We start from the raw sequence: 22,450 nt of genomic DNA, 5'->3' as shown, positions 1-22,450 counted from the left end.
GCCTGTACTGATGAAGAAAATACATTCGAATTCAATTTTGAAAAACAACTGACTATATAGCATTTGGCTTTGAATAGAATATTCTACTAGACCTAAATTTACAAGTGTAGCTCTTTGGGCTGTTTTTCTTAACCATAATTCCCAATACATCCTAAAAGTAGATTTACTTTGAGTCAATCGTAAAGTAAAATAGAAAAAATGAAATGAAAAATATAAGATTCATTAAATCCCTTAGTCTATATTTGAAAAGTGATTTGCCACATGTCTTCTCTACAATCGTTTTCACAAAAAAAATTATGACGTGGCTATTAAGATTGATGACAATATGGTTAAATATGACATCGACAATTACATCTAATGCTGATATATTTTTTTGGAAATATTTTTAGAATATGGCAATAATTCATATATTATATTTAATATTGATTTATATTTTTGGTAAACTTTGTGGAGTATGGTAATAAGTCATAATTCATCACTAAAATAAATATATTCAAATATGATATTTTGAATTTCGAAATATTATATAATTTATTTTCATAATTACAAAAATTTTATTATCTAAAATTTTCTATATTTCGGAATTTTAAAAAAAAATGAAATCGTAATATCATTAGTTTCTTTTAGGTATCTACAAATTATGTAAATATTATTTAGTTTTAATTTTTGATAACTACACAATTTTATATGATTTTTAGTAATTTTGTACAAGTTGATTTAATACATTTAACCAAATGAAATAAATATTTTTAATCTACGATTTTAACTTTATATATATCATTCTAAAATATAATTAAAATAAATAAAAAATATTTTCTCTTAATTTTATGCTTAATTAATGATATTTATATTAATTATTGGTCAAAAATAAAAATATATAATATTAATAAATTACATTTTAAAATATAAAATTTAACTTTTAAAAAATTCATCACTACACATGGTGCAGAAAAACACCTAGATTAATAATTGTGACATGACTACTAAAATTGATGACATGTCTTATAGATTAATATGACATGGACAATTATATTTAATGTTAATTTATATTTTTGGTAAACTTTAGAATTTTGATTATATTCAATTATGACATTTCAAAATTTGAAATATCATTTAATTAACATATTTCAAAAATATATACATATTTTTTAAAAAATATAAAAATTATAAAAATTAAATCATAAAATCAAATTAAATCGTAAAATTATTAGTTTCTTATATATATCTACATGTTTTATAAATATTGTTTATTTTAATTTTTGAAAATTATGCAATTTTACATATTTAATTTAAATAAATAGATAGAAAAATCTACCTCAGATTATAATTTAAAATATATACATGCACATTCTTAAATATAATTCAAAATAAACAAAATTATTTTTATCTTAATTTTAATGTTCAGTTAAATCAAATTTATATTAAAATATTGATAAGAAAAGAAAATTTATAATATTAATAAAAGTTAAATATAATTAATATTTATCTATTAAAAATATTTTAAAATTCTTTTACTGCACATGGTGCAGGAAAACACCTAGTAACCAAGTAAAAAGTTTTAAAAAATGTTTTACCTGATCGATACAAAAAAATTAAATTAAAAGTAAAAACTTTTTTTCCACCTAGATTTTCATTTGACAAACCAATTTCCATTTGACAAACTAATTTCCATTAAATGGAAACATTTGCTCAGTGGGCATTAAATTTACAAGTGAATTCACAAACCAAACCTTTTACAATAAACCCAATATTAAACACAACATAGAAAACTTAAATTGATATGTCTTTTAACGTTTTCCACCTAGATTATATCGTCAATAGTGCAATACAGTCGCTCCCTTAATAAAAGAACATAATTGCAGTGAATTCGTTCTTTTTATTTATTTTTTTACTCTTTACACTTTTCCTTCTCATTTCCTCTATTTTAGTTTACTCTGAGATACTCTGTATTTACCAATTACGCTCTAAAATTATCATAAGCCTACTTATATGAAAAAAATATATAAGAATTGGGGTTACAGTATCTAAGATTCTAAATTAGAGGAGAAAGATCTTCATTATTCTTAATTGAAAAAATAAAAGGAACTTAAATAAATAGATAAGGGAAATTGGAGTACATAACAATAGCAAAAAACATATCGAAGATTCTACACATAGCATTGATTTGGCTACGATATGCGAGCCATTATTATGTATAATGACAGCAATATCCCTACCTGCGCGTGAAAAACGGTGGGCCCACCTCTTCTTCGATTTATCCTTCTTCAGGAAACTGAACAGTTTCTGAACAGTTTCTCTAACCAAGAGATACACTCAAATTGCGACAAAAGTAACCCTCACCAATCGACAAAAATAAAGATTTGGAGAGACTGTAACTTTTGACAGCTTATAACAAGGAGAAAGATTTCGGGTTCAACAGTGTTCAAGGACGGTGCGTCCAATTTCAGTGTATTACCAGACCAAATTATCGTTTTCGCACAAAATCTCTTCTGTGTTTTTTTATTTATACATGTTTCTGCAATATTTTCCAGATCTGAGCGACCGAGGGTATCGTCCGAGGAGGAGCAAGGTATTATCCCAACTGTTTCGTTGTTATTATAGGCATGGCTGTGTTTTTTTTTCCTTACTACGTATCAATGTTGATTGTTTGCTAGCAACACCCGAACCTTCTGTTTCTGTTTCTCGATTGTGAGAGTGGCGAAGTGAAAATACAGAATACGACTCGCGTAGACTATTCGGTAAATATATGTAGTATGGGACAATATTTTGGTGAAGTTACAAATGAGAAGGGGATTTCCTATACTATTCGATAAAGATAAATAGTATGGGTCAGTTTTGTCTGTATATTCATTATTTAACCTTATGATTTGTACCATTAATGCCTGGAATTGATACTCTATGTCCCTTTTGGTGTATATAGTAACAACCGAACCTTCTGTTTCTGTTTCTCGATTGTTAGAGTGGTGAACTGAAAATACAGAATACGACTTCGTAGCCTATTCAGTAAATAGATGTAGTATGGGATACTATATTCAGTGAAGTTAAAATTGAGCAGGGGACTTCGTAGACTATTCGTTAAAGCTAAATAGTATGGGTCCGTGTTTGTCTGGAATTGATACTTTATGGCCCTTTTGGTGTGTATAGCAGATTTTATACATCATTCATTTTTGTACAGTTAGCTTTACAACATTCATGTCCGCAATTATAGAAGGGAACATTCATAGTCTATTCGAAAAACATGAATAATATAGTAGAATACTATACAATATTCATGTTTGTTCTTTTGCTTTGTATCATTCATGTCCGCAATTGCATTGCATATGCCCTTTTACCTGTGTAACTATTGAGTAACCCTCTTGGTCGTTCATATATTTTCTCTTTACAGGATGGAAGAGTTAGGTTTGCCTGAACGGTTGTTTGAGACAGGGTTTGAACCCTCTGGCCGGAAGAGAATTAACAACTACTTCAATTTGAGGTGGATAGAAGTTGTTAAAGCGGCACTTTCGGATTCTCAACAAGAGCTGTTGGCAGAGTCTCAGTTTAGACTGCTAATGCTTATGGGCTCTCATACTTTTTCAGTAATGTTTGCACATCAGCTGTTGTCGCGTCAGTTGGTGACGAAGAAGTTGTATGAGCTATGGTGGTTGTTTGCGGGGAAGCCCATTTGTTATGGTATTGGGGAGTTCGCCTTAGTTACAGGTCTCAATTGTGGGACACCACCAACGCCAACCGTGGGGCCCCAACGGATGGGGAAAGGAAAAAAAAAGGCCAAATCAAAAGTGAAACAGTTAGGCGGTGATGGAGTCGTTTGGCAATCATTATTTGGTGACGAGGAGACAATAACCCCAGAGTGGATCATATGCAGGTTGGCTCAGAAAGACAAATACAAAGATGAGGACACCAGATTGCGTTTGTCTCTTCTTTTGCTAGTAGAAGGTATATTATGCCCAACAAGTGGTTCAACACATATTAGACCAGAGATTGTTGAAATGGTCGGGGATATTGGCCAGTTTATGGAGTATCCTTGGGGAAGGGAGTCATTTCTGTTAACTGTTTCAAGTGGCAAGATTAGGTTGCCAGAACAATTAGCCCAAGATACACTGGCAATACAAGGTTTTGCGCACGCTATGGTTCTGGTTACAGTGTGCAGCTGTCCACAAATTATTGCGGAACCACGTTTAGGGGAAGATTTGGTGAACGACGAGCTTCCAATAGAAGACATTGTTGATGCCGTATGTTCTAGGACGGTTAAAATTAATGTAGTCACTGTTCAAAACCTAGAACTTATTGGCCAGGTAAAGTGTCACCATTTCCACATACTTCCCTTACGATCCCCTCTTTATTACAACGCTGAAACGCTTGCTATTTTTTGTTTTCCAGGCTTCAGTTCGTTCCATCCTATGTGAAGCCTCTGACACACCTTCTTTTCCAGATGAGGTGGAAGATCTCCAAGTTGCTCACATGGTTTCTTTGATTCGCGATGGCTTTCCTTTTGAAATCAATACATGGCGTGGTGGTGTAAAGGCACAGGTTGCAAAGCAATGGAAGGGTGGTCATGGTCCACAGGGATTAGGCGCTGGTAGGGGAGATCATGCTCAAACCTCCAATACAGATGGCCATTCACGAGTGGGTGATCATGGAGTGACATTGGATGTTCCAAATCTCGTGCGTTGTTTAGCAGACGAACTATATGCACGTGCATGGCCATTGTTAGGCACTCTGAAAACCCACATAACCGGGGAAATGCTTTCCTTAAAGGAGGAAGTTTTAGCCGCACCACGAATGTCTTCTCAAGGTTCAATGTCAGATCAAGCAGGAGGTACTGTTGTGTATTTACATTTCTTAAGCTTCGGCCTACATGAGTTAAAATATTTAATTTTAAAATGTTTCTGCGCATATGAGCTGCAGTTGTATCCAATCGTATTCCTCGAGATAATCAACATGGAGTCCTAACTCCCGTCACCTTGCATGTGACTTCTCCTGGTGGCCATGTTGTAGAAAAGGATGGAGGAAAGCCTAGCCCAAAGGATGACGATACAACTGTAAGTGTTATGTATACTATTTTGATTAATGGTATGGACTCATGTTAATTGCAATTCTGTCTGTTGGAACAGCACTCCCCTGGTGGTGATGGAACCGCTGAGCAGTTCACATCTTTTCAAGATTTGCTTACTGATGTCGTCCAGGCGACGGGACCAGATGGTGTTTATGTTGGGGAATTACATGTAAGTGGGTGTGATGAATCTTCAATTTCCAAATAATAACCTGACGGGAAATTGTTTATATTTTTCAATCGGACTATACTATATTTAGGATGGATATAGTAATATATGTTGAAACTAGAAATTGATTATATTTTTCAATCGGACTATACTATATTTAGGATGGATATAGTTCAGTTTCATTGCCTTTGTCAGGAACTATACTTTCTCCGGGAGCTTCATCTATAAATTGTTTATATTTTTTCAGGATGATTCCTGTGACAATGTAGATAAAGGCACATCTCACGATGACGAAACAACTAAGCCGGCTTCTAGTCAGCCTTCTTCTCCACCGGAGTTCCCTGAATCTATACAGATGGATGCTGAGCATGTGAGTTGGACACTTAGGTTACTAACCTTATAGGGGACTTCTAATTTTTTAACGTTTTTTCAGGATGATTCCGGTGACAATCTAAATAAAAGCCATCCGGACAATGATGAACCTACTAAGCTGGCCTCTAGTCAGCTTTCTTCTCCATTTGCGTCCCCTGCACCTATACAGATGGATGTTGAGGCTGTGCCACAGAGTTCTTCTAATATAGTTGCTACATCGCCTGTTGATGTAACGTTACCAACCGATCCAACGTTGCCAACCGACCCGGTTGGAGCACCTATTCTATCATGCCCAACAGATCAAGGGGAAAGAAAATCAAACCCGTCATCCTCTGAATTTGTGGAGAAGAGGGCTAGCAAAAGGCTTCGTTTTCAATCGGTGAGGTTGTCATCTCCAGCACCATTGGTTCAGCCGGGAAAGGGTCGAGGAAGAGGAAGAAAGAATAATGCCACGCGTAAACCGAAGTTGCAAAGTGGATCTCCGCCTGTTCCAGATGCGTGTCCCTCTTCAAATTGCTCACCGACCAAACCCACATCGACATTTGAGACACCTACAATCGTTGGCCCTTTGGTTGGGGGATTTTCTCCGTTAGATCGTCTGAATGCATTCCGTCTGGCTGGGTTTAACACTGTTATGCATACGCACAGGTTTGCTTACGTTTATGTTTTCTTCGCTACCCTTAAGATTTTAACATGGGAACACTTTCTAGGGAATACAATCTTGGAGAAGGTGTTATTGTTGACAATTCTGTTTTCAAGTCCTTATTTGAATCTTCTCAGCCGCAACCAATTAAGGTAATCGAATCTCTATAATATTTTCTTTCATGCTAGACACCTAATATTTTGTTTTTTTCAGGCCGCTGACCTGGTTGTTACATTTATTCGAATGAGGCTGCGTAAAGAGGGTATAAAATCTTATGATTTCTTGCCAGGCGGTTTCGTGCATGCGCTTCGTGGGGAGTACCAGCAATTCATTCATGTTCAAGACATTGCCAAATTTAGTTTCTCAAGTATTTTTGGGGATCCATGCTTTCCAAATATGAGCTGGGGGAACGAAGTTAAAGCACTATACTGCCCATTTCAAGTTGACGGAAGGCATTGGATTGGTCTTGTCATTGATATATCGAAATGGTGCATACACGTTTTAGACTGCAATGCTGCCTGTGTGCAGGATTCACAATTGGAAGCACTGCTTACCCCTTTTATATTCTTGATGCCATTGCTTATACGTCACAATGGGGGAAAAACAGTTAACGAGGCAGCTGTTGCATCACCTCTTCCCATAACCCGGCTTGATCTACCCTTATGTTGTGAACCAACCGGTACGTTAGTTACATTCTATTTACGAAACTGGTATAGAAGATATGTGCATTTCATGAATTTTGTTTGTGTAGCTTACATCCGCTTGTAATTTGACTCAGGATTATCGTGTGTTGCAACCCATATTCTCTTGGAACTGCATGCAACAAATAATCTTGCCCAGGTCGCCAATCTCACCGAAGAGAATCTTGCAATTGCAGCACAGACATACGCAGTTGAAGCTTTTGCTGCTTTCAATCCGGATCACCTCAGTAACTTTTCCATTGGCTCCTAAATTTGTCTGACTTTTTATGCAATGATGTAATTGTTTCTCTACTTGATCGTGAACTCATCCCGAGTAACCTTGTTACAATTTACTTTATTTGGTTCTGTTAGCTAAACCTAACCTAATTTCCGTTTAGATACTATTCCAAACGAAATATAGTATGGTTTCCTTCAAAATGTCTATGTTTGGGTTTAGTAGTATACGGTTTGGGTTTATGGTTTGCAGTTTGGGTTTATGGTTTCCAGTTTAGGTTTATTGGTTAGGGTTTGGATTTAGTGTTTAGCGTTTGGTGCGGGTTTAGTGTATGGTTCGGGTTTACGTAAACTATTCCAAACGAAATATGGTATGGTTTCCCTTCAAAATGTCTATTTTTGGGTTTAGTGGTATACGGTTTGGGTTTATGTTAAACGGTTACCGTTTGGGTTTAGGTTTATTGTTTAGGGTTTGGGTTTATGGTTTAGTGTATGGGTTTAGGGTTTAGAGTTTGGGTTTAGGTTTTAGCGTATGGTTTGGATTTAGGGTTTTCCTTCGAAATATTTATGTTTGGGTTACCTGTATACGGTTTGGGATTACGGTTTGGGTTTATGGTTTCTAGTTTGGGTTTATGGTATACCGTTTGGGTTTAAGTTTATTGTTTAGGGTTTGGGTTTATGGTTTAGTGTATGGGTTTAGGATTTAGAGTTTGGGTATAGGGTTTAGTGTATGGGTTTATGGTTTACGGTTTGGGTTTATGGTTTCCAGTTTGGGTTTATGGTATACTGTTTGGGTTTATGTTTATTATTTAGGGTTTGGGTTTATGGTTTAGTGTATGGGTTAACGGTTTAGAGTTTGGGTATAGGATTTAGTGTATGGGTTTATGGTTTACGGCTTGGGTTTATGGTTTCCAGTTTGGGTTTAGGGTATAGCGTTTGGGTTTAGGTTTATTGTTTAGATTGTGGGGTATATCGTTGGGTTTAGGTATAACGTATGGGTATCGGTTTTAGCGTATGGTTTGGGTTTATTGTTTATGGTTTGTGTTTATTGATTGGGTTTATGGTTTATTGCTTCGGTTTATGGTTTAGCGTTTTGATATAGTGTTTGGGTTAGCTGTATCCAGTTTAGGTTTATGGTTTAGCGTTTTGATATGTTTGGGTTAGCGGTATACGGTTTGGGATTACGGTTTGGGTTTATGGTTTCTAGTTTGGGTTTATGGTATACCGTTTGGGTTTAAGTTTATTGTTTAGGGTTTGGGTTTATGGTTTAGTGTATGGGTTTAGGATTTAGAGTTTGGGTATAGGGTTTAGTGTATGGGTTTATGATTTACGGTTTGGGTTTATGGTTTCCAGTTTGGGTTTATGGTATACTGTTTGGGTTTATGTTTATTATTTAGGGTTTGGGTTATGGTTTAGTGTATGGGTTAAGGGTTTACAGTTTCGGTATAGGGTTTAGTGTATGGGTTTATGGTTTACGGCTTGGGTTTATGGTTCCAGTTTGGGTTTAGGGTATAGCGTTTGGGTTTAGGTTTATTGTTTAGAGTGTGGGGTATATCGTTTGGGTTTAGGTATAACGTATGGGTATCGGTTTTAGCGTATGGTTTGGGTTTATGGTTTATGGTTTGTGTTTATTGATTGGGTTTATGGTTTATTGCTTCGGTTTATGGTTTAGCGTTTTGATATAGTGTTTGGGTTAGCTGTATCCAGTTTAGGTTTATGGTTTAGCGTTTTGATATGTTTGGGTTAGCGGTATACGGTTTGGGATTACGGTTTGGGTTTATGGTTTCTAGTTTGGGTTTATGGTATACCGTTTGGGTTTAAGTTTATTGTTTAGGGTTTGGGTTTATGGTTTAGTGTATGGGTTTATGATTTAGAGTTTGGGTATAGGGTTTAGTGTATGGGTTTATGGTATAACGTATGGGTATCGGTTTTTAGCGTATGGTTTGGGTTTATGGTTTATGGTTTGTGTTTATTGATTGGGTTTATGGTTTATTGCTTCGGTTTATGGTTTAGCGTTTTGATATAGTGTTTGGGTTAGCTGTATCCAGTTTAGGTTTATGGTTTACTGTTTGGATTTAGGGTATAGCGTTTGAGTTTAGGGTTTATTGTTTAGGGTTTGGGTTTATCGTTTAGTGTTTGGGTTTAGGGTTTAGCGTTTTGGTATACGGTTTAGCGAATGGCTCGGGTTTAGGATTTACAGTTTCGGATAACGGTTTTTCTCAGCTATACTTAAACTATTCCAAACGAAATATAAGTTGGTTTTCCTTCACAATATATATGTTTGGTTAACGGTATACGGTTTGGGTTTATGGTTTACGGTTTGGGTTTATGGTTTCCAGATTGGGTTTAGGGTATAGCGTTTGGGTTTAGGTTTATCGTTTAGAGTGTGGGGTATAGCGTTTCGGTTTAGGTATAGCGTATGGTTTGTGTATATAGTTTATGGTTTCTGTTTATGGTTTATTGATTGGGTTTATGGTTTATTTCCTTGGGTGTAGGGTCTAGCGTTTTGATATAGGATTTGGGTTAATGGTATACAGTTTGGGTTTATGGTTTGCGGTTTGGGTTTATGGTTTGCAGTTTGGGTTTATGGTTTCCTGTTTAGGTTTATTGGTTAGGGTTTGGATTTAGTGTTTAGCGTTTGGTGGGGGTTTAGTGTATGGTTCGGGTTTATGTAAACTATTCCAAACGAAATATAGTATGGTTTCCCTTCAAAATGTCTATTTTGGGTTTAGTGGTATACGGTTTGGGTTTATGTTAAACGGTTACCGTTTGGGTTTAGGTTTATTGTTTAGGGTTTGGGTTTATGGTTTAGTGTATGGGTTTAGGGTTTAGAGTTTGGGTTTAGGTTTTAGCGTATGGTTTGGATTTAGGGTTTTCCTTCAAAATATATATGTTTGGGTTAGCGGTATACGGTTTGGGATTACGGTTTGGGTTTATGGTTTCTAGTTTGGGTTTATGGTATACCGTTTGGGTTTAAGTTTATTGTTTAGGGTTTGGGTTTATGGCTTAGTGTATGGGTTTAGGATTTAGACTTTGGGTATAAGGTTTAGTGTATGGGTTTATGGTTTACGGTTTGGGTTTATGGTTTCCAGTTTGGGTTTATGGTATACTGTTTGGGTTTATGTTTAGTATTTAGGGTTTGGGTTTATGGTTTAGTGTATGGGTTAAGGGTTTAGAGTTTGTGTATAGGGTTTAGTGTATGGGTTTATGGTTTACGGCTTGGGTTTATGGTTTCCAGTTTGGGTTTAGGGTATAGCGTTTGGGTTTAGGTTTATTGTTTAGAGTGTGGGGTATATCGTTTGGGTTTGGTATAACGTATGGGTATCGGTTTTAGCGTATGGTTTGGGTTTATGGTTTATGGTTTGTGTTTATTGATTGGGTTTATGGTTTATTGCTTCGGTTTATGGTTTAGCGTTTTGATATAGTGTTTGGGTTAGCTGTATCCAGTTTAGGTTTATGGTTTAGCGTTTTGATATGTTTGGGTTAGCGGTATACGGTTTGGGATTACGGTTTGGGTTTATGGTTTCTAGTTTGGGTTTATGGTATACCGTTTGGGTTTAAGTTTATTGTTTAGGGTTTGGGTTTATGGTTTAGTGTATGGGTTTAGGATTTAGAGTTTGGGTATAGGGTTTAGTGTATGGGTTTATGGTTTACGGTTTGGGTTTATGGTTTCCAGTTTGGGTTTATGGTATACTGTTTGGGTTTATGTTTATTATTTAGGGTTTGGGTTTATGGTTTAGTGTATGGGTTAAGGGTTTAGAGTTTGGGTATAGGGTTTAGTGTATGGGTTTATGGTTTACGGCTTCGGTTTATGGTTTCCAGTTTGGGTTTAGGGTATAGCGTTTGGGTTTAGGTTTATTGTTTAGAGTGTGGGGTATATCGTTTGGGTTTATGTATAACGTATGGGTATCGATTTTAGCGTATGGTTTGGGTTTATGGTTTATGGTTTGTGTTTATTGATTGGGTTTATGGTTTATTGCTTCGGTTTATGGTTTAGCGTTTTGATATAGTGTTTGGGTTAGCTGTATCCAGTTTAGGTTTATGGTTTACTGTTTGAATTTAGGGTATAGCGTTTGAGTTTAGGGTTTATTGTTTAGGGTTTGGGTTTATCGTTTAGTGTTTGGGTTTAGGGTTTAGCGTTTTGGTATACGGTTTAGCGAATGGCTCGGGTTTAGGATTTACAGTTTCGGATAACGGTTTTTCTCAGCTATACTTAAACTATTCCAAACGAAATATAAGTTGGTTTTCCTTCACAATATATATGTTTGGTTAACGGTATACGGTTTGGGTTTATGGTTTACGGTTTGGGTTTATGGTTTCCAGATTGGGTTTAGGGTATAGCGTTTGGGTTTAGGTTTATCGTTTAGAGTGTGGGGTATAGCGTTTCGGTTTAGGTATAGCGAATGGTTTGTGTATATAGTTTATGGTTTCTGTTTATGGTTTATTGATTGGGTTTATGGTTTATTCCTTGGGTGTATGGTCTAGCGTTTTGATATAGGATTTGGGTTAATGGTATACAGTTTGGGTTTATGGTTTGCGGTTTGGGTCTATACGGTTTGGTTAACGTTATACGGTTTGGGTTTATGGTTTAACGGTTTTCATTCGCTATACGTATACTATTCCACACGAAAAATAGTATGAGTTTTTTGTTACCTGTATATAGTTTGGATTACATGTTTTCGTGAAATTTGGTTTTGTGTTTATGGTTAGAGTTTATGTTTGGGTTAGCGGTATATAATAGTAATGGGTTATAGGTTGGATTACATTGTGAGTAGAGTTTATGTTTTTCTCATATATACGTATACTATTCCAAAGAAACTTTAGTATGGTTTTCCTTAAAATTAGTAGTAATTGTCATACTTTCGTTTATTGCTACGTTGTTGTTAGGCTACTATATAATAGTTATATATTTGTTTTACTTTGCCGACGTGTTTCATTTTTGTCCACACTATCTTCTCTCACATCCCCTCTTAACCCTAGTAAATCACTTTCCCTTTCCACGCCTCCTTCTGTAACCATGGCAACCAGCATTAGTGATTATTCAGATGCCAATTCTTTTCGTTTATCAGAGGGCAACAAGAACGGCGGACCTCTTTGTCATTGTGGTCGAAAGACCTCGTTAACTAAATCCTGGTCTGATGACAATCCCGGTCGGCTATACTTCCGATGTGAGGTTCATACTTTCGTTGCTTGGTCGGACGAGGAGAAAGCATGCATGTGGCAGAAGGCAAGCTTATTGGAAGCTCGAGACATAATGCGCCGCCAACGAGATGAAATTCGACAGCTGAAAGCAGCAAACGCTAAACTCCTCCGGGATTGGAATACTCTTCAGGAGAGTCAAGTCCGCTTCGACGACGACGTTCCTACTGTCGATCCCGATAAGAATCTGGAGGTCGAATTGATAAAGGCGGCTGCGAGGGAGAAAATGATCCGCCACTGTTTGTCAATCTCCTGGGTTGGTTTTATAGTTGCAACAGCAATCATTGCATCTCGTTGTTTCAAGTAAGGACTCAGTATGTGTGGTTCAGCATATTTACTTTTTCCTATCAATTTCGGTTCTGCAGCAGCTGGAAAATAAGTCGGCTTATAACATGTTGTTGTTCTTCTGTTGTTTTTAATTTGTTGTGTACTGGTGTTGTATGTTATCCCTGTTGTTGTTTAATCAGTCTGTTATTCCGCTTTTAACATTGCAGTTTCCATATATGTCTATTGATAATGCTTGTGTTTCTCGTTTTAATCCTCTTGATCTGTCACTGTGGCACTATAACTCTAACATTTAATATGACATATGTTTGCATCTGTTTAGACTAAAATGAGTATTGAATAGTCTATTACAATTTTCCATTTGACGTATCATATACCGTCTCTACTATATTTCCCCCAATCTCACCATTTTCGACCTTTTCCTCTATTCGTATTCTATTCTTATATGTACGTTCCACCAACTATAACATCCTTGTTATTTTGCACACATGTAATTCTTGTTGTTTCAATAGAAGTAACTATACTATATCATCTCTATTATGGATAGTATCTTATTATCTATGGCTTAGTCTCTTTTCATCTGTCGCTTTATAATTGCGGTTGTTGACTCTGTTTCTTATTCTGTCTGACTTCATATTCATATCATTAGGTTACATATACGAAAAGCGAGGTGTGTTTGTAACCCCTAATTGATTATTACGTTGTCTATACTATGAGTAACAATAATATAGACTGGCTTTTCCTCTTTGCTAATGTAGTGGTGAAAAGTGTTCATAATCTTATATATTTCTTACGTTTATCTGTTTTCAACTCATATTGTCTTCTTATTTTTCTTCATGTTTGCCATGCAAAGTCATGTTAGTATGTTACTGCTTGAAATTTACTTGTTGTCCGAAACTTTTAACTTTAAACACTGATGGGAATACGGGTCTTTTCATTTATCTTACACAAAAGAAGGTTACATTACGGCGCAACTATTTACAACCGCATCGACACACTCTTTACAGATGCTTATTTTTAACAACTTATGGTATGGTCTAAAATACTTATGTATACCGCAAATGTGTTTGCGTATACACCAGTATTTTAGAACCTTGAAAACACCGTAGTTGTTACCGAAACATCACTCCATCGGTTCAGATGGAGTGGAACACTGACTGCGCCGGGCACAAAAACTTTTTCATTTGCCCACCTTCCATACTCCCTTCCCACGTCATTACATACTTTTTTATATGGCATTGCGGCAGGAGGCCCTGTTGTGGCCTTCAACCCCGCACCTTGTGCATTTCCTACATGCCTTCATTCCAGCACGCTGTTACACATCCCAAAAGTTTCGTTTCGTTTACTATACTATTATAAGAAGTCTTATAGTATACTATATTCATATCTAAAAATACATACCTTCTCTTCCCCCCTCGACAATATGCGGACTTTGCGAGGCCTCCCAGGTGGTCTCTTAACCGCAGGGGGTAATAGATCGCCTTCAAATTGACCTCCTAAGTCGTTTCCACCGACTGATGGAATGGGGTAAATCTTCCCTTCATAAGCACTATGCCATGTGTCTGCATAATACACAGCTCCCACCAAAGATTCAGTTGGTATATTTGCTCGCCCAGCTGCAGCGACGGCATGACGACATGGAATACGTAACTGCTCGAATGCATTGCATGAGCATGTGCCGGCTAAGAGGTTGACCAAGAAACACTCTCCAGTTTGGGACATCACTTGAAACTCTGTTTCACTAATTCCACAAACCGCGAACGAAGTCGAGGCTTCAAAGTTTATTTCAACCTGGCGTTTCACCTTCGGTGTCAGTGTCCCCTTATGCTCCATAGCTTTTGCACGCCGAAGTGCAAACCAACTCATAATTGTTGTACGTATGTACTCACACATTGAAATCATGGGAAACTCTCTAGCTTCTTTCAATACCGCGTTCCATGACTCCGCAATATTCGAATCCATTATATTGTAACGGTCGCCTTGAAAATGAGCACGGGTCCAGTGAGCAAAACCTGCGCAAAGAGAGATGTTTCAAAATATTGACTATTTTATAATGTATTGCAGAATAGTTTATAAGTTTCATGTATACCAATGTCCACTAAATATCCTGCACACCCAGGGCTCAGACGTTGAATAGCGATGAACACCTTATTGAATCCTTCCACTGTATATGCTCTTGCTGCAGTTCCCATGAGAGAAGCCAGTCTTGGTGATTTGAACCGCGCCTTAATATTTCTCCATAAGTGTACGGTGCATGCGGCATGTTCCGCAGAAGGGTACACCTGGATCATATTTTCGCATAAAGATTAGTTAAACTATGCAACGTTGTTATATAGAATGGTATACAGCATACGGACTAACCTTTGCAATTGCATTATAGATGCTTCCGTGGCGGTCTGACACAAACACCAACTGGGCTGAATCCATGACAAAAGACTTCAACTGTGTTAAGAACCACTCCCAAGATGCATCATTCTCACTATCAACGATCCCGAAAGCAAGTGGGAAAATTTGAAAATTCCCATCTTGGGCAGAAGCTGACATTAAGCATCCTCCATATTTTCCTTTCAAACTTGTGCCATCGAGGATTATTACTTTTCTCATGTACATGTACCCTCTAACAGATGCGGCAAAAGCTATGAATGCATACTTGAAAAGCATACATCCTTCCGTAGTCTCAGTCTTTTCTAGTACACAAATGGAACCTGGGTTTGTCATTTGTAGCAGCCCCATGTATGCCGGCATGAGTGCGTAGCTTCCAGCCATCGATCCTAAGACACTTTCCATTGCGATTTCACGGGAACGCCATGATTTCCAGTACGATACGTTAACATTGTAATCGTCGAGCATCATTTTTCTTATTGTTGCTGGTGTTGGCCCTCGCTTGATTCCAATGAAACGAGATTGTATTATCTCCCCAATGACTTGGGTCGTTGCTAATTTGTGGTAGTTTCTGCGTGCATCAACGGAACAACTGTGCCTAAGTGTTGCTTGCCTTATCTGAAAGTTGCCGCTGCCATCAAGTTTTGCTGCGTAGATGCGCCATGGACAGTCAATAGCAACACATATCAGAACCATAAAATTTGGGGTTGAGCGCTTTGTCTTGAAGTGAAACTTCCTATTTATGGCATGAATAGCGATTTTGATTTTGCAGTCGCTCTTTGACTTGAATACTTGTCCAACAAACAGGTTGTCACCTTCATAAGGTACCGCTTCTAAAGCTGCATCAATGCCTACAATACATGGACAGAAGGATTAGTATTTAATTCACTATTCAATATTATTGTACAGATAATAATATTACTAATCAATTTTACAGGACAGACTATTCAATATTATAGTATAGACTATAATATTACTAACCATCAGCTTCGCAACTGTCAATAACCGGTGGCGCATCCCTTGCGAATAGTACTGGTTCAGAGCTTTCATCATTGAGGAGTTCATGTAATGTGTTTGCAAATCGCGTCCATGTGTAGAGGCTGCTATGTGGGACCAACCCGGATTCTCCTGTCATGTTGGGCGCGTCTATCCGTTCGGGCTCCGCGGCGACATGTTCTTCAATTGCAACAGCTCCGTTACCGGGTTCAAAAGGTTGGTCAAACAAGCGACGTCTGACCGCTCGACTGCTCTCCTCATTTCCTCCATATGGACCTCTGTTTGATGACGTCTGAGTGATATGGACATTCATCCCATCTGCATATTCGCCATCATCTCTTGCAATCGCTTTCCCTTTCCCCTTGTATGGTGCTTCCTTTGGAGGGCTAGCAAGGTGAAGTATCGGCTCACGGATGACTATTCCACATTCTCTGTTTGGAATAGTCTGGCTTCTTGGAACAGCGAAACTACCCCCAACGTCGTTTTTTTGGTATGGACATGTTAGCGGTGTTTCCGAGATCGCAAACTCTAGCCACTCTTCCTCCACCTCTTCATCGTTTTCAGACCCATCTTCATCTACGGGTCGGATCACGGGTTGATGTGGACCCTTCGTAAATGGCGTTTTCATTTCCCCTGTTGCGCCTTCGTTTATATGCACTGAGATGGTGACAAACAAGTTAACCTCCTCGATTTTGCGCCTCATTAGCACAAACTCTTCAACGTCATAGTCATCTGATATGAATTGCGGTGTTGACCCATCACCATCGTCAATCTGCATCCATGGGGGATATTGGTATGAAAGTTTGACTGTCACGTTTGGTTCGACGATGCGTAGTGTATCTTTCACCATTTTCACTAAGTCTTCATATTCCATGAACGGATTCAAGAGAATGTGTTGCCTTCGTTCTTCTGCAACGGAGTCGAATATCCATTTCCCGTCTTCCTCACGCACCCAGTATCCCGTTATCAGATTCACGTTGTCCTGATCCCACATCTCTGTCATCTGCACACAAACGTTTACAAACACTTGTTTAGTTTCATTCCGTGATATCATTATGAAGTATATAGTCTAGTCGTCTGATTTATTTCATTTATGCTAAGCTATATCGTTAAAAATGATCAAATTTCTATACTGATCTAGATTTAGTATATAAAACAGATGATGAAAGCAGATCAAGTTTGGATCTATCTGTCCTTATATACGTTACCCTCCTTATCGTATTACCAACCGAAACCTACTTTAATCGAAGTAATAAAAGCACTTTAATGTGGAACGATCCAAACCTCAACGTTGTCTCCTAGTGCTTTTACTCTGCCGCTCTCTTCTTCTTCCGACATTTTTCACCTTTCCACTGTCTATTGTTAACCTAGAAGCAGTATGGTTTATAGCTGGCCTTTAATAAATGAAAGAATATTAGCCATATATTTGTTAAGAGCGGGAACTTCCCTGATTTTGAATTATTTTCATCTGGTTAGGATACTAAATGACTAACTATTTCATGTATAGGTTTGGTACACTGCAATTAGCCACATGTCTTTTACTACTTACTGCTTCATCACGCACACGCGCCATGAAGGTCCGTTTCGGGAAATCTTCACCAAACCTGTCGCATCCATCGATACATACTGTAGCATGGCTATATATTACATTCTTTTCCTCCTTATGAATATCGGCCAAATTCTCCCAATAGATAATTAGGAAGTCAGAAGAAAGAAAAAGACAAAACAAGGCGAAGGTTTGGTTACCACTCAAAATACGAACAGCTGTTTATCTTCCACCAAAGCACTTCGTGCATCATCCTCTTCCCCTGTCTGATTCTTCGCCGTGCGAAAAAAAAAGTGAAGACAATAGAAGCTCAGCTAGCTATGGCGTTTCTTCTCCCGAATCTCTCTCCTTCATTCCTTCTTCAAACTGGAAAATCCATCAAAGAGAAACCCATTTCCACCCATTCTCTATCCATCTCATCATCTTCTTCTTCTTCTTCCAGTAGCTACAATTTCGAAGAAGATAGCCTCTCTCTGCTAACTCTTCCCGTCCAGGCTCCTCCTGCTCCAGGTGCGCAGGTTAAGACCATGCCGAGTGGACAGGATAAGCACCAGCAGCATGGCAAAGATGAGTTCTACATCAATCTCGGTCTAGCGATACGTACCCTTCGTGAAGATTTGCCTTTGCTCTTCACCAAAGATCTCAATTACGACATTTACAGGTCTTCTTCCTCATCTTCCTACTAATCAATCATTCAATCCTTCTTTAAACTAGTAAAGGAGAAACCTTTTCGTTGAAAAGACTAGAAATTATAGATTCTTTGCTGTTGGGTTTTCAGGGATGATATAACATTGGTGGATCCAGTGAACACTTTCTCTGGGATTGAGAACTACAAACTCATCTTCTGGGCACTCAGGTTTCATGGCAAGATTCTCTTCAGAGACATCTCTCTTGAGATCTTCAGGGTTTGGCAACCATCAGAGAACATGATCCTCATCAGGTGGAATCTCAAAGGTGTGCCTAGAGTTCCATGGGAGGCCAAAGGAGAGTTTCAGGGAACTTCTCGCTATAAACTAGACCGCAATGGCAAAATCTATGAGCATAAAGTTGATAACTTGGCTTTCAACTTCCCTCACCAGCTCAAACCTGCCACTTCTGTGTTGGATTTGGTCACTGCTTGCCCCGCCAGTCCCAATCCGACTTTCATGTTTGGCTCTTCATACTCGTCTTCTTGGATTGAGTTCTATCAAGCTGTGAGAAGAACACTAGACAAGCAGCAAGAGCAAATTCTTGTGCAAGACCGTTTTGTTATATGTTCATAGAACCATTGAATGGGTCACTCTCAGCTGTGTATATACTGTTGCATCGAAGATAATATACATATAATGTGCAGGCATATGTAGATGTGGTTGACTTATGGAAGCAAACCTGTTTAACCCATGAGCTTGTACATTTTGCCTATCGAATGTAAACAGACTTCATTATAGTTATCATATGTTTGAACACTCTTAAATTGAAGAAATTTTGAATAAAAGCTTATATATATGTTCAAAGTTTGGAGAAATCAAAAATAAATAACATTCTTTGCTCAAGTAGATGATAGATATCCTTTACGGAGTGGTTGCAACCGCAATGAAGGTCTCCAGGATTTGGCGTGGACCCATATGTCCGAGGAGGAGACCTATAAACAAGTTTCAGACAAATGAACGCAGGAAAAAAATACATGATCAGAAGAGTCATATTATATACGCCCATTTGGGACACTCACCTCGAGATTACTACACCTTCAACCCTAGTCGCGGTAAGGTGTGAGATCGATCTGGAATCGCTGCTTTCCTTTTGTGACCCTCTGCCAAGAATTTAATAGTCAAGATCATGCCATCGCTGATGGTGTATAGGAAGACAGATTTTTAAAACAACAAATGGATTGATGAAACAATGATCAATGGGATTAAAAGGGCTTACAGCAATCGTGATGAGCTCCTCTAGGAGTTCTTCTAGATGACGCAAAGGCTTTGAACAACCAAAAAAACACACAATAATATTCATATCATTTTCAAGAACGAGAGGGATACTTTTTTTCTATTGAAATGAGGATAAATTCATGCTATTAGTAAGGACACAAAACTCACCCATTGAGTTGGACCATCAACTGGAGCACTTAGAGGATCATCATGAACCTGATCATTATCAAATTCAAACTTAGAATCCAAGAGTATGTGGCCATAACCAATGAAGTTAATAAAGGTCTAAAAGGATGTGGTGTTCCTAAGTGGTATCAAACAATTAATCCTACCTCCATGAAAATTCCATCGACGCCAACGGCTACAGCTGTTCTCGCAATGCAGGGAATTAACTCCCGAAGGCCTCCACTAGCAACACCACCACCTTCCAACTGCAAGAGAATGCAATGTTTATGCGTTCGAAGTAGTTGGATATATCATTGGTTAAAAAATGAAAATAACTGTTTTCACAAAGGACCTTACCTTTTTGCCTGCAGGTTGTTGGAGTGCATGGGTTATATCAGCAACCTGTCACCAACAGTTGAAACTATATTGAATAACGTGCAATATCAATGTGAAAAAGAAAAAAATGATGAAGGAAGGTTTACATACAACAGGACAATTAGCTTCCCTCATCCATTCAAAGTTTCGTGGATCTACTATCAAATCATCTGATAATCAAAAACCAAACAGAGTCAGTCAGACAATTGGAAAGACTGACCAAAAAATAGTTTCAGCACCATTTTATAAGTCTCAAATTACTGCCATGAGATTTTAAGAATGTCTACTTGTTTATTTACACTGCTAAAATTACATGGACACAATGAACATCCTAAGCTTGCTACCGACATTCAATATCTGTACAGGAGATGGTAACTTACTGTATCCAAACATGGTTCCTCTTTCACAAACCATCACATTCGGATTCCCAGCTAGCCTGATCTTCTCAGCTGAATTTTCCATGACCTTAGAGTTCATCATATAAAGAATACAATCATCAAAATATTCCTAGAGAAGTTTATCACCAGCTTGAAAAGCGTAAGAAGAGATAACTCACAGAAGGAGCACAAAACTGTCCTTTCTTAATATTGATAATTTTTCCAGTTTGGGCTGCCGCAACCAGAAGATCTGTCTGGAATTATAATTAACAGCTTTAATCATTAATCCAAGATTAGAAGTCTGAAGCTACAGACAGGAGCCTTGAAGAATATACAGTTTTAGAGTCTTGCCTGGCGACATAAGAATGCTGGTATCTGAATTATATCAGCAACCTTGCCAACTTCTTCACACTAAATAAATAAAGCATCAGAAGGTACCAAAGACTTGCGAAAAAACAATTCTATAAGGTGAAATACGTTCATTTATATACCTGATACGCCTCGTGGACATCAGTTACAATGGGTAAGTCATATGCTACTTTCACCTTCTCAAGAATCTGCGTTGGAAAAACCATAAATGTGACCATCAGTGTCTTAACAAAAAAAAAAAAAAAACAAACAAATAAATAACGCAACTTATTGTTCTAGTAAATGGTGGTAGCATCATAAGGAAAAAGTAACTCCAGCTACTTGCAACAATTTTAATCCAAAAGTCCAAAAAGAACTTAAAACTAAGATTACTGAAAGCAACTTGGAAACTAGGGTGACGGTTTTGAAATGCGAAGTCCTAACATTCTAATCATTTATACCTATTGTTCAGCTAAATGGTAGCAATGTGAAAAGTAATGGTAACAATTACTCGATATATAGGTCCAAGAAGTCCTAATCATCTATACTTAGAGAACATCGCAAGAAAATAAAAATGAGAGATGAAAAGCAAAGATACACCTTGAGACCCTCAGCCATGCCAGGACCTCGGAAGGACTTTGAAGAAGTTCTGTTAGCTTTATCAAAACTCGACTTGAAAACCAGTGGCAACCCAACTCTACGCACACATGCATAAAGAAAGGTAAGTAACTTGAGAGAAAGGAAACCACAATGTTCAAGATGTGAATTAAGTTCATCTCTCAAGAAATAAAAAAATAATAATGTGAGATCAATTAATACAAAAAGATCTCTCTCTCAGACCAAAACACGAAGGTAATGTAATGCTGATATAAACAGAACACAAAAGCTCATCAATTGGTAAATGCAAAAGTAAAAAAAAAAAAAAAGAAGAATACTTTGTGGCAATGTGTTTGATGTGTTTTGCCAATCGAAGAATATGTTCCTCGGATTCGATCACATTTGGACCAGCCAACAAGAAGAATGGTTCAGCATCCTATTATTTCACAGTCGAAAATCAAACTCAAATCTCACATTCGAAATTCTGAAAGAAGCGAAAACGGGTGAGAGAGATTCCACAAAACCTTAAGCTGATTGTAGAGTGGTGATGTTGCCGCCATTCTTCCCGGGAAGCAAGAAAAGCTGTAACTGTTCGAGACAAAAAAACAGAATCAATTTTCAGAAATCTGAAAACTCTAATTCGATCAGGCAACGAGAGGGATCTTACGGTTTTAGCTTTGATCTCGAAGTTGGAGAGTGAGTGCGAGTGAAGGCAAGTGAGATCTCTTCTTGCCTTTTAACGCGTCGAAGATGTTTGGATACACCGACAGACGGATTCTTTAGACTATCCTATCAGTAAACCTTTGTGAACCCCTTTTTTGTATTATTTTAATATATTTTTTTCGTTTGATTTTTTTCTCAAAAAAAAAAAAAATAATTAGTCGGACCATTCTACATTTTGTACATATATTATACATATTTAAGAGCATTCTTAATAAATTTATTCAAATAGTAAATTATATTTTTCTTAAATATTCATATAAACTAAATTTTAAAATACGTTATATACATTTATGAAAAAACTTTGTAAATATATGTTTCAAAATGTTTATTTACAGATTTATAAAGATATTTTTGAATTTATGTAAAGTTGTTTACAAATTCAAAACTATTTTTATAATATTA

General features: G+C 37.4%; 4 protein-coding genes across 4 annotated transcripts; 3 read left to right on the top strand and 1 right to left on the bottom strand.

Moving 5' to 3' along the window:
• Window positions 1-3,386: 3,386 nt before the first annotated feature.
• LOC108815479 (uncharacterized) lies at window positions 3,387-7,188 on the top strand. The gene is made up of 9 exons (XM_018588068.1): window positions 3,387-4,295; window positions 4,381-4,819; window positions 4,909-5,042; window positions 5,115-5,225; window positions 5,470-5,592; window positions 5,656-6,242; window positions 6,305-6,389; window positions 6,451-6,916; window positions 7,016-7,188. Exons 1-9 carry the CDS (start codon window positions 3,387-3,389, stop codon window positions 7,186-7,188), a joined length of 3,027 nt encoding a protein of 1,008 aa, XP_018443570.1.
• A 4,980-nt stretch (window positions 7,189-12,168) lies between these two features.
• LOC108815478 (uncharacterized) lies at window positions 12,169-12,657 on the top strand. Its single transcript, XM_018588067.1, has one exon. It carries the CDS (start codon window positions 12,169-12,171, stop codon window positions 12,655-12,657), a length of 489 nt encoding a protein of 162 aa, XP_018443569.1.
• A 5,036-nt stretch (window positions 12,658-17,693) lies between these two features.
• On the top strand, window positions 17,694-19,004 carry LOC108815793 (uncharacterized). The gene is made up of 2 exons (XM_018588284.2): window positions 17,694-18,220; window positions 18,338-19,004. Exons 1-2 carry the CDS (start codon window positions 17,880-17,882, stop codon window positions 18,819-18,821), a joined length of 825 nt encoding a protein of 274 aa, XP_018443786.1. The 5' UTR covers window positions 17,694-17,879; the 3' UTR covers window positions 18,822-19,004.
• LOC108815792 (2-dehydro-3-deoxyphosphooctonate aldolase 1) lies at window positions 18,961-22,113 on the bottom strand. The gene is made up of 15 exons (XM_018588283.2): window positions 21,993-22,113; window positions 21,850-21,913; window positions 21,664-21,761; window positions 21,329-21,425; window positions 20,872-20,937; window positions 20,732-20,791; window positions 20,560-20,634; window positions 20,384-20,468; window positions 20,115-20,173; window positions 19,986-20,030; window positions 19,796-19,894; window positions 19,632-19,679; window positions 19,465-19,512; window positions 19,268-19,348; window positions 18,961-19,180 (listed from the first exon to the last, which is right to left on the bottom strand). The coding sequence occupies exons 2-14, from the start codon at window positions 21,883-21,885 to the stop codon at window positions 19,292-19,294; spliced, it is 873 nt and encodes a 290-aa protein (XP_018443785.1). The 5' UTR covers window positions 21,886-21,913; window positions 21,993-22,113; the 3' UTR covers window positions 18,961-19,180; window positions 19,268-19,291.
• Window positions 22,114-22,450: the final 337 nt, after the last annotated feature.

This window comes from Raphanus sativus, chromosome 7 (assembly GCF_000801105.2).
Source record: "Raphanus sativus cultivar WK10039 chromosome 7, ASM80110v3, whole genome shotgun sequence".
Taxonomy (NCBI): Eukaryota; Viridiplantae; Streptophyta; class Magnoliopsida; order Brassicales; family Brassicaceae; genus Raphanus; species Raphanus sativus.
The sequence above is the reverse complement of the archived record's forward strand: the minus strand, read 5'-3'. Positions and strand labels throughout refer to the sequence as shown.

Bases quoted from the DNA above. Each gene is read 5' to 3' on its own strand.
- LOC108815478 (XM_018588067.1), top strand. From the start codon at position 12,169: ATGGCAACCAGCATTAGTGATTATTCAGATGCCAATTCTTTTCGTTTA.
- LOC108815792 (XM_018588283.2), bottom strand. From the start codon at position 21,885: ATGGCGGCAACATCACCACTCTACAATCAGCTTAAG. The intron at 20,792-20,871 runs GTATATAAATGA...TTATTTATTTAG, and splicing joins ATGTCCACGAGGCGTATCAG to TGTGAAGAAGTTGGCAAGGT. The intron at 19,680-19,795 runs GTAGGATTAATT...GATAATGATCAG, and splicing joins TCGATGGAATTTTCATGGAG to GTTCATGATGATCCTCTAAG.
- LOC108815479 (XM_018588068.1), top strand. From the start codon at position 3,387: ATGGAAGAGTTAGGTTTGCCTGAACGGTTGTTTGAGACAGGGTTTGAA. The intron at 4,296-4,380 runs GTAAAGTGTCAC...TTTGTTTTCCAG, and splicing joins ACCTAGAACTTATTGGCCAG to GCTTCAGTTCGTTCCATCCT. The intron at 4,820-4,908 runs GTACTGTTGTGT...TATGAGCTGCAG, and splicing joins AATGTCAGATCAAGCAGGAG to TTGTATCCAATCGTATTCCT.
- LOC108815793 (XM_018588284.2), top strand. From the start codon at position 17,880: ATGGCGTTTCTTCTCCCGAATCTCTCTCCTTCATTCCTTCTTCAAACT. The intron at 18,221-18,337 runs GTCTTCTTCCTC...TTGGGTTTTCAG, and splicing joins CTCAATTACGACATTTACAG to GGATGATATAACATTGGTGG.